General features: G+C 35.7%; 3 protein-coding genes across 3 annotated transcripts; 2 read left to right on the top strand and 1 right to left on the bottom strand.

Annotated features, from left to right (window-relative positions):
- The first annotated feature begins 767 nt into the window (after positions 1–767).
- On the top strand, positions 768–5,404 carry LOC126756376 (peptidyl-alpha-hydroxyglycine alpha-amidating lyase 2). The gene is made up of 8 exons (XM_050469405.1): positions 768–918; positions 1,060–1,267; positions 1,328–1,641; positions 1,772–1,970; positions 3,321–3,434; positions 3,689–3,776; positions 3,881–3,980; positions 4,041–5,404. Exons 2-8 carry the CDS (start codon positions 1,067–1,069, stop codon positions 4,342–4,344), a joined length of 1,320 nt encoding a protein of 439 aa, XP_050325362.1. The 5' UTR covers positions 768–918; positions 1,060–1,066; the 3' UTR covers positions 4,345–5,404.
- A 737-nt stretch (positions 5,405–6,141) lies between these two features.
- On the bottom strand, positions 6,142–14,758 carry LOC126756372 (uncharacterized). The gene is made up of 8 exons (XM_050469402.1): positions 14,317–14,758; positions 13,829–14,244; positions 12,848–13,763; positions 11,373–12,400; positions 9,045–9,680; positions 8,684–8,935; positions 7,248–8,246; positions 6,142–7,184 (listed from the first exon to the last, which is right to left on the bottom strand). Exons 1-8 carry the CDS (start codon positions 14,459–14,461, stop codon positions 6,531–6,533), a joined length of 5,046 nt encoding a protein of 1,681 aa, XP_050325359.1. The 5' UTR covers positions 14,462–14,758; the 3' UTR covers positions 6,142–6,530.
- Positions 9,939–11,284, top strand: LOC126756378 (protein angel). The gene has a single exon (XM_050469408.1). The coding sequence runs from the start codon at positions 10,079–10,081 to the stop codon at positions 11,222–11,224; it is 1,146 nt and encodes a 381-aa protein (XP_050325365.1). The 5' UTR covers positions 9,939–10,078; the 3' UTR covers positions 11,225–11,284.
- Positions 14,759–14,971: the final 213 nt, after the last annotated feature.

Below are 14,971 nucleotides of genomic sequence, written 5' to 3'. Positions count from 1 at the left end.
GCCTTCAGCTGTATTTGACCAAGTTAAACCTAGTCTGGATGCCATAATTGAGTTTTTATTTTCACTTGTGGTTTGCGTCTTGACTTTATCCGAAATCTAAACCGAAAAATCTCAGCTAGTCCGTGTTAGATCTGGTTTAGATCAGAAGCTTGATAAAACAAGAGTGTTCATAGTGCGAAGAGCGTTTACGAAGCAACGAAGAGAGTTTACGAAGCAAACGAAGCATTTTAGAAGAGAAGTACTCTTTAAGAATGCCAATGGAAAGATTTAACTTTATTTGATTGGGTCTATAACCATATTCGTGAGGTTTGCCAAGAGATGGTGTAACTTGATTATTATTGAAAATTGGGTACCATATGCATAGAAGCCAAGATATGTTGAAAGACGATGCTGCATGTTTTAGTCCAGACCTTGTCTCACCATTTGTTCTGGTCGATGCAGGACGCCATCACTGAAATAAAGATCACTTCAGAACAGAGCATCAAGAGTTGGCTTGGATTCTTTGGAGTTAGAATCCACAAATTACCCAGAAGATAGGAACATGTTTAGCTTCGAATGGGAAATACTAATAAACAATCAAATTTGGAGAAACCTACACAATATATTTATAGCTTGACATCCTCGTCCTCCAGTTGAACTCATATAACATTTCTAACTAATTTTCACGTCACACATTTTCCAACACAGCACCACTGTCGCCGAAATTTGTGGCGCCTGCGCATTGCCGCTGCCTAGGTCTACTATACCTTAATCTACGACAACATTAAGGCACAAAGTAGTAGCTATACGAGTACTAAGTAATCAAAAACGGAAACAAGAGCAAAACTGTCGCACGAATTTACTGCAACGCAGATTTACAAGTCAACGGCTATGGTCGGTTAGGCATTTTTTGCAAAAAAAAAACTCATTTAACCAGCTGTAAGTGCGAATTGACAACACGCTCCAAGCGACATAGACATAGAAACTAAATATAATTACACATATGTACAAGTTATGTACATATGGAGTCCGAGTAAATACACTTGAACCATTCGCAAATTAAACGCATTCACTCCACAGCAACAGGATGAGCAACAACAAGATGTCGAGCATGGAGAAGTTGTGCGGTTTGGCTTTCATTTTGGTCGCGTTGGCTTTCGACTGGAGCGCGTGCAGCCACTTGCCAACTCATCGCATCGATTATCCCGAGGATGCGTTGACGCTGAACGAACGGTTCTTCAACGACGTGCGGGCGCTGATAAAGCGGCGCATCAAGGAGAATGCCGCGGTAAGCGGATGATTTTTTAGCTAACGGTTTATATTTAATCCGTAATTATTCGCATCACAGTTGCAAGAGCTGCATATGGACAATGAAAATGGCGTTGGAATTGGCGGCGAGGGCGGCATCGGCGTCGGCGGAGGTGGCAGCGGCAGTAACAGTAATGAGTTCGCAATTAATTATGAACGCAGCAGTGCTGACGGGGGCGGAGAGGGCAGTGTGAGTAGGAATGTTGTAACGCCACCACCGTTGGTGCCAACACCCGTGCTGGTGGAGAACTGGCCCACCGAGAGCCACTCCTTCGGACAGGTCACAGCCGTGTCCATAGATCCGCAAGGCAATCCGGTCATCTTCCATCGCGCCGACAGATATTGGGATGCTAAGTAGGTCAACAGCTGTTACAATATCTAATTTTTTTGTGCTTTGTAGTAGTAGTGCTGCTACTAGTGTGTGTGTTTGTGCCGTAGTTCCTAAACATTTTTTAATGTGTGAATTTTTTGTTTGTTGTTGTAGCACTTTTAATGACAGCAATATATTCTATTTGATCGAATATGGTCCGATTAAGGAGAAGACCATTTATGTGCTGGATCCCAAAACCGGTGCCATAAAGTCCGGCTGGGGTGAAGACATGTTCTACATGCCACATGGTTTGACTATAGATGTGCATGGGAACTACTGGATAACAGACGTGGCAATGCATCAGGCATTTAAGGTGCGTATGTTGTGGAAAGACGTTTGAAAAAAATTGAATAAATATGTAAAATTAGAAGAAATTAAATTTAAAAAAAAAAAAAAAAAAATTAAAAAAAGATTAAATAAAAAAATTATATGAAAAAAATATACAGTAAAAACCAAAAATATAATTACAAAAACACAATAAATTAAAAATAAATGAAACTTAAAAAAAATAAAAAAATTAAATTAAAATTTGTATTCAATTAAATTTAAAAAAATTAAGTTAAAAATATGAAATAAAAAAAAATTATGAAAAAAAATAAAATTAAGAAAATTAAATTTAAAGAAATGTAATTTAAACAAAAAACGTGACGTAGAAAAATTTGGAAAGCATTAAATTGAAAAATAAAATTAAAAAATAAAAATGTAATTAAAATAATAAAATTTAATTTGAAAAAAAATTAAATAAAATAAAAAAAATAAAATTAAAAAATTAAATTAAAGAAAACTAGAATTAAAAAAAAATTAAATAAAAAAATGTATAATAAGAAAATATAATTACAAAATAATTACTTTATTAATAATAATTATTAATACATTTAAAACAAAAATTACAAAAATATATTTAAATAAAAAAATTAAAAAATAAAAATTTAAAAATAAAAATAATATAAAATAAAAAATTAATAACACAAAAATATATTTAATAAAAAAAAAATTAAAAAAATAAAATAAAAATTTATTTAAAAATTAAAAAATGTATAAAAAATAAATTAATTTTAAAAACCAAAAAAAAATATAAAAAAAATTAAAGAAACAAATAAAATAAATTAATTAATAAAAAATAATAATAAATTTAAATAAATACAAAAAAATTAAAATTAATTTTAGAAAATTAAAAAAAAAAATTATAGTAAAAATTAAAGAAACAAATAAAATAAATGTAAAAAAAATAATAAAATAAATATAAGAAAAATACTAAAAGAAATACAAAAAAAAAAACAAATATAAAAAATTTATAAAATAAATAAACAAATGAAATAATATAAAAACCAAATAAAAATGTAATTAATTTAAAAATAAATTATATAAATAAAACAATTAAAATTTAATTTTTTAAATTAAAATTAAATTAAAAAAAAAAAATAAAATGGAAAAAATGAAAAAATTTTTATAATTTGAAATTATTAAAAAAAAAGAACTATGAAAATGTTGAAGATAAAATTTTATCAGAAAAATTTAATAAAATAGTAAACAATCAATAACTAAATAAAATATAGTAAAAGGAAAATTAAAAACAAGTAAATACCACAAATTGCCTACTTTTAGGCTGTGAAAATCGTGAAAAAACAAAAAGAAACTCATTTTTATTTTCCACTCCTTTCAGTTCAAGCCATTTGACAACCAACCGCTGCTAACCATAGGAAAACGCTTCAAGCCCGGCTCCTCCCTCAATCATCTCTGCAAGCCCACTTCCATTGCAGTGGCAACAACAGGCGAGGTAGGTATTGAGAGGAGAAAAGTGAAAAAAATATAATAAAATAACTGTTATATTATAAAATGCATACAAAACAAACCTTTTCGAGCATTAAACATTCTAAAACAAATATTACGCATACGCACTGGCTGACCGGACTGGCGTATGAAGCAACGAAAAGTGCTTATTTCGTATAGATTGTTTGCATTTTTTCTAGAAACAGCTATATAACATCAAAACAACAACAATTTTGCTACATTTTTGCACATTCTTTTCAGTTCTTTATCGCCGACGGCTATTGCAATAGTCGCATATTGAAATTCAACGCTGCTGGACACATTCTACGCACCATACCACAACCACCGGGTGAGCAAGCATGCACAGAGCAAGCGATATATAACTTTGAATGATTTTTTTTGTTACATAAATATTCTTATTTAATATATTTTATTTTTTTCTAACTATTTTAGAATTCCTCTCGCTACAAGTGCCGCATGGCATCACTCTGCTGGAGCACCTTGATCTCTTGTGCATTGCCGATCGCGAAAATATGCGCGTCGTTTGTCCAAAGTGAGTTTTTGTATGCAATAATAATTATAACTTATAAATCCATTACGCTTTCCAACATAGAGCCGGCTTGAAATCGTCTCAGGGTGAAGGTCAGCCCGCTGCCACCATACAGGAGCCCGATTTGGGACGCGTTTTCGGCGTAGCCGCTTACGGTGACATTGTTTACGCTGTAAACGGGCCGACATCGATGTTGCCGGTGCGCGGTTTCACCATCGATCCACGCTCCGAGACGATTATCGGTCACTGGGGTGAATTCAAGAATCCGCACTCAATTGCGGTGTGTGTCAACGGCTCGGCGCTGTATGTGACCGAGATCGGTACAAATCATCAGACCAACAAAGTATGGAAATATGTTTTGGTTTAAGTGGTGTCAGTAGTGAAGATGCTGCAAGGTCGTGTGAGGGTGTGTGAACGTTTGAAGAGAGAACGAGCAAAGCAAAATAGGTGTTTTTTAAATCATCCACAGCAACAATAATCCAGTGTACACGCAAAATTATATAAACAAAAACAAAATATCAAACTTGCAATGAATTTAATCGAAATTAAATGTAGTAACTAAATAACGGTCATAACGTTTGATTCGCACCAGCAAATGTAACCTAAAGTAAAACATTTTTACCTCGTAAATAACACACACACAAACAAATTATGCAAATTATATTGCTGCAACATAAAGCAAAAACAACAAAGGAACAACTCAAGTCATATCTCGTAGAGGAAACAGCAAATATAACAACAACAACACATTATTTGATAGCAATTTGGCAAAAACTTCCATTAAATATATTTGCAAGTAACCGCAAGTAGCTGTACTTATTACATACTTATGTGTGTGTGCGTATATGTAAACCATAACCGAAAAGAGTTTCACTATAACCTAAAAACACTAGTAACAATTTCTTGAATGCATAAAATAAATACAATAAACTAAATATTAAAGTTATATAGGAAAGCACAATACCGTTAGTTGGAAATACAACACTTAAATCTAACAAATGCGAAATTTATGAAATATAAATAGCACGTAGGAATAATGCAAACACACAAGTAAATATGGCATTGGCGAACAAACTAATTTTAGTTACTAAAATTAAAGCAAAATATTGGTCGTCCGCACCCTAGTACTATAATCAACAATATATCCTCTAGCATAATTGGCATGTGGTCTCTGCTCCGTCGTGGCAAGCCAATTGCACTAACATTCCTAGACACAAGGTTCTTCCCACTTCGTCTGCGCTTCGGTGGCTTTGGATTTTTTTATTTATTATTTTTAATTTATACATAAGTAAATGCTTATGCAAAAAAAAATATTGTAAATTTATTTGTGAATCCCGTAAACCCTGTACCTAAAGTTAAAGTAACCTATAAACAACTTATATCAACAAAAACTATTAAATAAATAAAATTGTCGTCTACCCCATAGAGCTGTGGTGAGTTTAATTTTGCGAGGAAGGAAATTCAGGAAAAGAAAATTTTGAATTTACCGGAAGTTTAGCTATAATGAAGAAACAACTTCACAAAAGAATATTAAAAAAAAAAAAATATGAAAAAAAATATTTAAAAAAATTAAAAAAAAAATATATATAAAAAAATAAATCAAGTAAAAAAAATAAATTAAAAATAAAATAAAACAAATACAAAAAATAAATTACAATAACAATTAAAATAAAACATAATCGAATAAAAAATACTCCTGGACCCAGTAATATACTAAAAATATACATACATATAAAAAAAGGTAAAAATAAAAAATGTAAATAAATAAATAAATGAATTAAAAAAAAAATAAATAAATAAAAAATAAGTAAAAAAAACAAAAAAAAAATAACTAAATAAAAATTTAAAAAATATGTAATTAATAAATTTGAAAAAAATAAAACAAAAAATATAATAAAATAAATTAATAAAATAAATTACAATAACAATTATTACAATAAAAACATAATCAAATAAAAAATATTTCTGGGCCCAGGTATGTATGTATGTATGTATACATACATATGTACATACATACATACATATATATATGTACATACAAAATATATGAAAAAATTGGCAACTAAAATAGATTAAGCTAAAAAAAATAAATAAATAAAACAAAATAATTGAAAAATAAAAACGAAACAAATTAAAAAGTAAATATAAGTAAAAAAAAATAAATAAAAAAAAAAAAAAAAAAAAAAAAAAAAAAAATAAAAAAAAAAATAAAAAATATAAAAAAAAAAAAAAAAAAAATACAAAAAAAAAAAAACTAAAAAAAAAATTTAAATAAAAAATATTACATACATAAAAAAAATCTATACTGCTACATACATTTCACCTCATAACCTCTAAACATATAATATATAAAACCCCTTCGTAAAATATATATGTATAAAAACTATATTTCCATCTAGCAGGCTTCAATATGCTTTAGCATATAGCTACTAAAAATTTATAAGCCTACACTAAACACCACAATAAATGATTTATGTTCAGTTTTACCAAAAGAATCAACTAACAAATATAATTCATGCAAACATTTGCACCAGCTATGCAACACGGCCTGCTTTAACCGCTAACATCGTCAACCACACGTAGCCACTTGTGTACAAACGCCAGCAATTCGTTTAACTGCGCCAACCACACGTCCAGCTCATCTTGCGTGTCCGCAGCGAAAAAGACCGTCGCGGTATCAACCGCTTCACCAGCTTTCTGTAGCGCGCACTGCAAGCAGAAGGCACGTGCACGTGCACAAAGCTCACGCGATGCCGCCTGCAGTGGCATGGTCTGCACATTTGTACGCATATCCAGCGTAAGCAGCAGTTTGTCATCCATTTGATTTTCATCCGTCCACACGCTTAAGTGTAAACCGTCCAGGCTGCACCAGCGGCGATTCCAATTATGCTGGGTGTGTGGATCTTGCACGTTTAAGAAGCCGCTGTAGGTGTGTTTGGGGAAACGTATCTCGGCACGACCGCATAATTGAATTTTCGCGCAGAGATTTGTGGATTTTGTGCGCGGTGCCAACGGTAGCTGGCAATTTTGAGTGCTGGCACGCAAACAAAGTTTATTTGTGTGCTTCGTTTCACAGGCTACATATTCGTAAGGCACAAAATTGCGAGCGTTCACAGTGAAACTGGCGTGCAAACGAAAACGCGAAACGATTTCATCTGCAGACGAAGTGGAGGACGCTGTGCCGGGAGTGCGTGCGGTGGGGAGTTTCTAAAAAAATATAAAGTACAATTAGTTGAATAAATTATGCATTGGTGTAAGGTTTTAACTCACCACCACGGTGCGCTTCGGTTCGAGCGATAATGTCGACACTTTGCGCAAGCGCAGCATAAAAACATTACAACGCACGACAGCGTCCTCTTCCGATAAACCACTGGCGAATTCAATGCCACATTCACTAAATATCGCCTGGCCATTGTGACACTCTACCGATTGTGTGGATTTTATGACACCACCACATTCAAAAGTAACTATATAAAAATAGTTGAAGAAGAAGTCCTGATTGACATCCACTTTGACCGGCAAACGCATGCCGTCTATGTAGAAGCGATGCGTGTGTTGTTCTGCAGCACGCGTCGCTGCTGGCGTTGTCGCTGCCAGCGGCCGCTGTGGCCACACATCGCGCCGGAGTCGTGAGAAAAGTAACAAACGTTCGGCTTCTACCATTTCAGGTGAAATCTCCACCTCCGGCAGTTGTCGGCATATAGTTACTGCTTGCGCCAATTGCTCCACCACTGGCGCTTGCTCATCCAATGCAAACAAAGTGTCGAGGTCGTATGTGGAAGTTGTGCTCTGTAGCTGTGGATCGGTTTGGTTGTGCGCATTTATGCTTTTCGTTAAGGCAATATTTGGCGTGGGAAAGCTGAAGGAGCTGGACAGGCGTCGCGTCTCATTTTTGACAAATTTTGTGCTGCGTTTAAAAGATTTTCGCAAGGCGTTCTTTAAACGTTGATAACGCGCAAAATTATTACTACTGGAAGGTGTTTCGATGCAGCTTTGCGCGTGGTTGGTTGGTGGTATGTCACCATAAGTGCTAGTGTTTGGTGTGGAATGCTTTCGTTGTACTCCCACGACGTTTTGTTGATCTTCTTCCATTATTTGATGGATTTCTTTGAGGCTAGAGGTGTGTGGTAATTGTGCCGGCAAGTCTGATTGCACTTTTCTTGGTGTTGCAGGGCAGCTACTGCTCTGCTGATGTCTAGTTGAAGGCGATGTAAAGGCAATGTCGCTGGAAGGGTTGCGGCTGGACGAACGCTGAGTGCTTAAATTTGACTGAAATTCGCAGAACGGAAATTAATATATCTTATGTAATAACGGTTAAGTTTCATGTGTACGTGAATGGAAGGGATTGGAAGTTCCAAAAAAAAAACAAAATATATTCCAAATCAATTAATAGAAATAGAACGATTTAAGGAGAAATAAGTGGTGTTAGAAAAATCTTACTTGTAATGCGCCGTCAACCAAATAAAATAAAAATTGCATGAGATATGTTTTTTGTTTCCATTTTTTTAGTAATTAAGTAATGTAAGTTGGCAATAATATTTTAACAATTATTGTTAAACGCTTAATGCGAACATTGAAAAAAGTTAGTAACAAATAGATGATATTTACAAGTATTGGAAATGAAGAAAAACAATTTTTGCCTAATATTTATGCGTGTCTAAAATGTAAGCTCTTTAAACCTAATAAGAGTCAATGAAAATTTCTACCTTAGTTGTAAATTTGGGAACAAATTGCTTGTTAGGTGTGTTCTGTGCTCCCGAAGTCATCGACTCGCTAGCCAAGCTTAAATCTAATTGACTAACTGCGGCCTGAGAAATGTTATCAAAATCCGCATCATTTGGCGTGTCATAGGAGATGGAATCATTTGGAGTTGGTGTAGAAGTTGAAAAATGGCGATAAGTGTTTATGTGGCTCATCGAATCAGAACGCAAGGAACTGCCAGATTTGTTCAGAACATGCTTAAAATAATTTAAAACAAAAAGATAAAAAGAGATTAGATAAAATTTTCAATAAAATGTATGATAAATATCAGTCGAAGTGGTAGTTACTAAATTATTTTATACTCACATTATTTATCTTTTCAGTACGCTCTCCATTTTCGTAATCTGCAATCAGTTCACTTCGACAAAGATTGTCTAAAAATATTTCACTACGATGCAGTGACAGATCCGATTTACTCAAATTTCGATCTCGTTTTGGTGGCGAATGATGCTCCTGCATGCGCACATTATTGAGCGACTGACAATGCGATAGCGTCATCGAAGTGTCTGAAGCGCTGACATGTGGCTGTGGTGGCGACATGTACGAAGTGTCGCTGGCTGACAATTCCTGTAGCGTTGGCAATTGGTTGGTGCGCGAAGTAGTGTTTAAATTGCGCAGGGAATCATGTAATAGTTTTCCCAAGGCAATAGGTCTTGTTAGTGATGACTCAGATTTCGGCTTTTTGTTAGCCTTGTTAACTCTGGCATATAGCACTTCTACATCCGGTTTAACTGGCAGTTCTTTGGCACTAGTTGTATTGTCATATTGCGGTGTGCCTGTTATGTGTATGCTGTCTTCTTCAATTTCGGAATAAATCGGCTCCTGCTGGTAAATATTGCGTTTCTCTTGGCGCTGTCTTGGCGCGGAACTCGCTTCCGGGTGACGATGGTGCCCATCTGTGCAGTCGAACCCAACAGCGCGCTGTTCACGTCTTCCAATTTCCTTGAGTTTAAAAATTAGTACATATGTTTAAAAATTAGTACATTTGTTTTTTTTTACAAATCCTATAAACATTATAGAAAATCTTTTCGATTATATTCATAAGTACAGGAAGTTTAAAATTATTACATACGCTTTCCGCTTTTAAATTTAAATTTGACGTACACATGTATAACATACCTGCTTTAACACATACGAATATGAGTGGAATGAAGTATGAGGGAAATTTTTTTTTCCTTTAACCATCATAAACAGCTGATTAAACTTTCAGCCTAACGAAAATATTACACAGCCGTACAAGGAAAATTGTATCCAATTGGCAAAATAAGCCCCATAACTTCACTCAACGCTTGAACGCGCCAAAATCCAGCCTGCTTGGATTCGGTTAACATTTGTGGGAGATGTCCAAAATTCTTATTAGCGTTTTAAATTCAATTCAACTATTTAACGCAACAAAACCTTTTGGACACATCTTTGAGCAAGTGTGGCATTTCCAGACACAAACGATAAGCAGGTGGCAATTAACAAACAAAATGGGGCGCAGGTGGGAGCGAGTGAAGAGTGAAACGGAGACAGCAATTGGAAACAGCAAAACTTATACTTTGTTATCATACAATATACTTGCACAAGATTTATTAACGGAACATCTGTACCTTTACATAGGCGTTGAGCCATCAATGTTGCGCTGGGATCATAGACTTTTACGTTTGACGGAAGAGATTCAGTACATAAAACCTGATATACTCTGTTTACAAGAAATGCAATTTAATCACTTAAAAAGTCTGGTCAAGCATATCAGCTTTAAAAGAGAACTAGAATATGTGTTCAAGAAGAAGACTGGACACAGAACCGACGGTTGTGCAATTATCTACGATAGAAGTAAATTTAGACTACTGTCAGAGCGCCCTGTAGAGTATTATACCCCTGGTGATGCCGTTCTAAATCGCGATAATATTGCGTTACTAGCCAAATTTGCGGTTAGGAAGGAACCACAAAAGAAATTTATTATAGCCACAACTCACTTACTTTACAATCCAAAGAGGCAAGATGTACGCATCGCACAAGTGGGAAAACTAATGGGTGCCATTCAGCAGTACTCTGCGGAAACTGAGGGAGAAAATAGTGCATTCTTACCGGTTATTTTAACAGGCGATTTTAATTTTGAACCCAAAACCAGGCCACATCAACTGTTATCTGAACCGTGTAAATCAACACCAACCGATCTAAAATTTTCTGAATCTGAGGTAGCTGGTGACAGCCAGCAACAAACTAGCAGAGAATATTATTTAAAAGCACCGGACAAAGATGCAAATAGACTGCAAATGATGCCACTAGATTTCGGTATGCAAACTGCTTCAACGTTTCAAAATAAATGGATAACGGTTGATTACGTACTCCAATCTATTGATAAGAATCGGAAGAAAATTCAAATACGATCTGTCTACTCGCTACCAAATATTAATGACTGCGTACGTACGGGTGCTATACCCAATAAGTACCTAGGTTCGGACCATTACTCGTTAGGCATAAAATTCTCAGTATTTTAGCACTGGACTTCACATTGTTGCAAAATAAATAAATTACCACATAAAATGTATAAACTAAAACTACGCTTTTTAAAATGAAACTTAAGTACAAAATGTCCACTGGTGAAAGCTAATCGTCAAAATAAACATAAGAATTACAAAAACTCACCTCAAAAGTTCGCACCGCATGTTCGTCACTGGCCTCTAACTTTGCACGTATATTCCCAAGTATATAACCCAACTTGGAAAGCGTCACGTCCTGATCCAAATCGCCATGATACGAACGATAAGTTTTCGTCTTCATAGAAGTACTAAGTGTGCCACCGTCACAAGAAGTGCAGTTTCCTTCTGCACAGCCACCAAGTGGGAAATTCAATTTACGTTGCGTAGTAGCTCGTGGAGCCTTTTTAGGAGGCGCTTGAACTGTGCGAGAGAAATCAAAATTCTGTGGTTCGGTCTCATTGGTATTCTGTGAGCAGGTAGGAGTTGTAGTCTGCGTTGAGGTTTGAACAGCAGAATGATAGCTGCCTGGTGGCGATTGTGGCGTAACGCTGGGTTCATAGGGCTGTAGCTCATCTGCAGACGTTTGAATGCCCACACTATGAGATGAATAGTTCCTACGTGGCTGCAAATTATCACGTTTGGGCGTAACCAAACGAAGAATTTTCTTCTTCGAACTGTTCAAAAGTCCGCGTGAAGATGATTTCAAGCTACTTTTTAAGGTGCGATCACCACCTTTGGATTGTTTATTACACCATGGTGAGAGATTACGCCATTGTTCGCGCCAAACAAACTTTTGTGATTCGCGTGCCCTCTTTGGCGTAGAAATGGGCGGTGATTTGACAGGTGTGTCTTTAGTGGCAATATTCGCAGCCAAATTTGAACACACGCCATCGACAGTATCGAGATCCACCTTTGGTGGTACTTGCCAACCAATCGTTTGTTGTGGTTCAGCCTGCACTGCTTGCGATCTAAATTGTCGCTTCTTAACGGTAGTGTCACAATTGAGCATTTCAGTAATCTTCGGTTCTTTCCAACCGAATGTGAGTTCTTTAACGGGCTTTTCAACGATTCGCCGTATATTTTTTTCATAATTAGAATATTTCTTAGTGGAATCCATAGCAGACCGTTCGAGATCGCTGAGAGAGGGGCAAGATGGTAAGATTGGCAATCGCCGCGGCGTTATTTCGGTCAAGCCTATGCAAGAAAACAACGAAAACAAAAAAAAAAATCATAAATTAACCAATGGAATACAAAGACTTTTATTCATAGGCATTGCAAAACAATATATTACTCGATCAATTGAGCCGACAGTTTAAGAAAAGTAGGTTATCTAGATTTTAGTAGACAAAATAAAGCAATGTAATAATATTTTAAATCATTACAAGATAGAAAAGAAGAAGGCAAGAGAAAAATACCAAACACTATTCTAAAAAGGCGATCTTCGTTCTAGTTTTCCAATCAATAAAACTACAAATATATGATTACGTCTGTAAATAAGGCCAAGACACTTTATTCTATTAAGCAGTTAATGACCATAACAATCCCAAAAATGTAACTATTATTTAACTACACAACTAAAACCAAAAACCGTTATTGCACTACTTGTTTTACTATTTGTTTACGAGTTTTAATAGAACTTACTCGTTGGGCAAGATTTTCGTTGCTGTCGTCTCCTATCTGACGCATACAACACCTTCTCCATTTCCACCTGAGAAGCTTTGTCCACTTTTCCATTGTGTTTTTCAATTTGTTTCTCAGCATCTCTTACCATTGCACCTTTTCTTATTAAGAACTCATCGAGTATGCGTTCAGCTTCACGTAACGAAGGCGAAGTAGAGGATAGGGAGGAGACCGTGGATTTTTCCTCTAAGCTAAAGTAAGTGCGAGGCGGCTTAGGTGGTGGTGCTTGCAGTGACCGACGTGGCCTATAATGCACTGATGATAGGCTTAAACGCTTTTGCAGCAAACGACCTCCGCCTTTTTGTCTACGTCGACCGCTATCAGTATGTTTTGAACTGCTTGTGAGCGGTGTTGAATATGCGAATGCATCAGAAATTGAATCAAATTCACTTATTTTATCTAGAACAGGACCAGCAAACGTTTCTCTTTTCATTTTAACTGGTTTATTCGCCGTAGTCCAACTGTCTAAAGGTGGTGCAGTAGGCTCACACATATTTCGAGTCATTTGTGTGCGTGTAACTTTCTCTGAAGACGATTTTGTTATTTGGGGAATATTTAAACTTTGACTTTGTTGTCGACTAGCTTGTAGTTTGTGTTTGTTAACGCGTACCTCAGATATTACACAGTTGTTGTGCAACTCTTGGATGATATGTATTAATGGGGCGTCTGGAGCACTGGTCTCTAAACGACTGATCGCCGTAAGTTCTTTTGCATTAGAAGTAGCTTCAGCAGTGAAGTTCCGTTTTGTTCTTTCTTGCTTATGGTGTTTTTGTGGCATGGCTTGAGACCCTTTTTCATTAGGAATCTTGAAGCTAACTGGACCACTATTTCCATTGTCCACTGGTTTGGTGTAGGAGCGTGGCATTAATGTACCGGGCTTTAAACAAAATAAAAGATAAAGTTAGCAATAAAATAAAGTAATAAAACCATGCGTTTACACACCTCTTGACAATCTGAACGTCTGTGCCGCCTTGCATGTCGCACGTGTGCGGCACGTGTGCTCGCTGATGCAGCATTGCACATACCACCCCCTTCACCACTATCACTTGTAAAACAGTAACAGAAACCATCACGGCAGGGTTTACACTTGCGCTCATGTTCTTTGTTAGAACGGTTCTGATTTATCAAATCGGCATCGGCTGGATCGGGGAAAGCTTTCGTTTCTGTTTTTTCTGTTACAAATCCACTCGCTAATTCGTCGACTTGAGTTACTTCACGGCTTTGCGTGGACAACCGACGTATACGCCGCGCACGAAATTCATTTATGCATTCTTGTAAACTGAAGGATGAGCAGGAATTAGCTTCATCTTCCTCTTCCCCTAATCCCTCCGAATTAGATGAAGCTCCAAAGGAGTAATCTAAATCATGTCACATAAATAAATACACATTAATATATAAATACATAGCTTACAAAGCATGTTTTTGCTTACCGTCCAAATTCAATTCTACACCATCATCAGAGTCATTTAGCACATTTAGCAGCCTATTATTTTCATCATTATTTTGTTGATGTTGCACATTTACAATAGCCTCGTTAGATTTTTTATTTGATTTTTTTATTTTCGGATTGGTCATACTTGCATCCGAATAGCATTTGTGCTACCGCTCACTGCAAGATGCACCAGCAGAACTGCACTTACTAACCTTCGACAAGACAAACAACCCAATTGCCGCTGACAGACTCAATTCAACTTGTCGCAAGCGGCTTATCTGTTAAGTGCAATATGAGTTTGATATTCTACACGTTGCACTTGTTATAAACGAGTTTTCTTAGCCTATTCAAATAAATTTCAAATGCAAGTCAATTAACGTTACTTGGCGTTATCACAAAAATTTTCTTCTTATTACGCTTTTTGAACTCATTCGTACTGCTTAATTCAGGGTTGCATTGGAAAAGCCTCATATACCTTTTTATTAAACTTTAAAGATTAAGTGCTTCCACGTCTTATTTTAACAAAAATATAGAGTAAACTTTTATAACGCGCTCCTAATATTATCCTGTATATTATAGATCATTTTATTTTTCTTACAGCGAATGATGAATTTTCACCACTTCTCTGTTTTCCGAGCATTATCTCTCACTGC

This window comes from Bactrocera neohumeralis, chromosome 4 (assembly GCF_024586455.1).
Source record: "Bactrocera neohumeralis isolate Rockhampton chromosome 4, APGP_CSIRO_Bneo_wtdbg2-racon-allhic-juicebox.fasta_v2, whole genome shotgun sequence".
NCBI lineage: Eukaryota > Metazoa > Arthropoda > Insecta > Diptera > Tephritidae > Bactrocera > Bactrocera neohumeralis.
The sequence above is the reverse complement of the archived record's forward strand: the minus strand, read 5'-3'. Positions and strand labels throughout refer to the sequence as shown.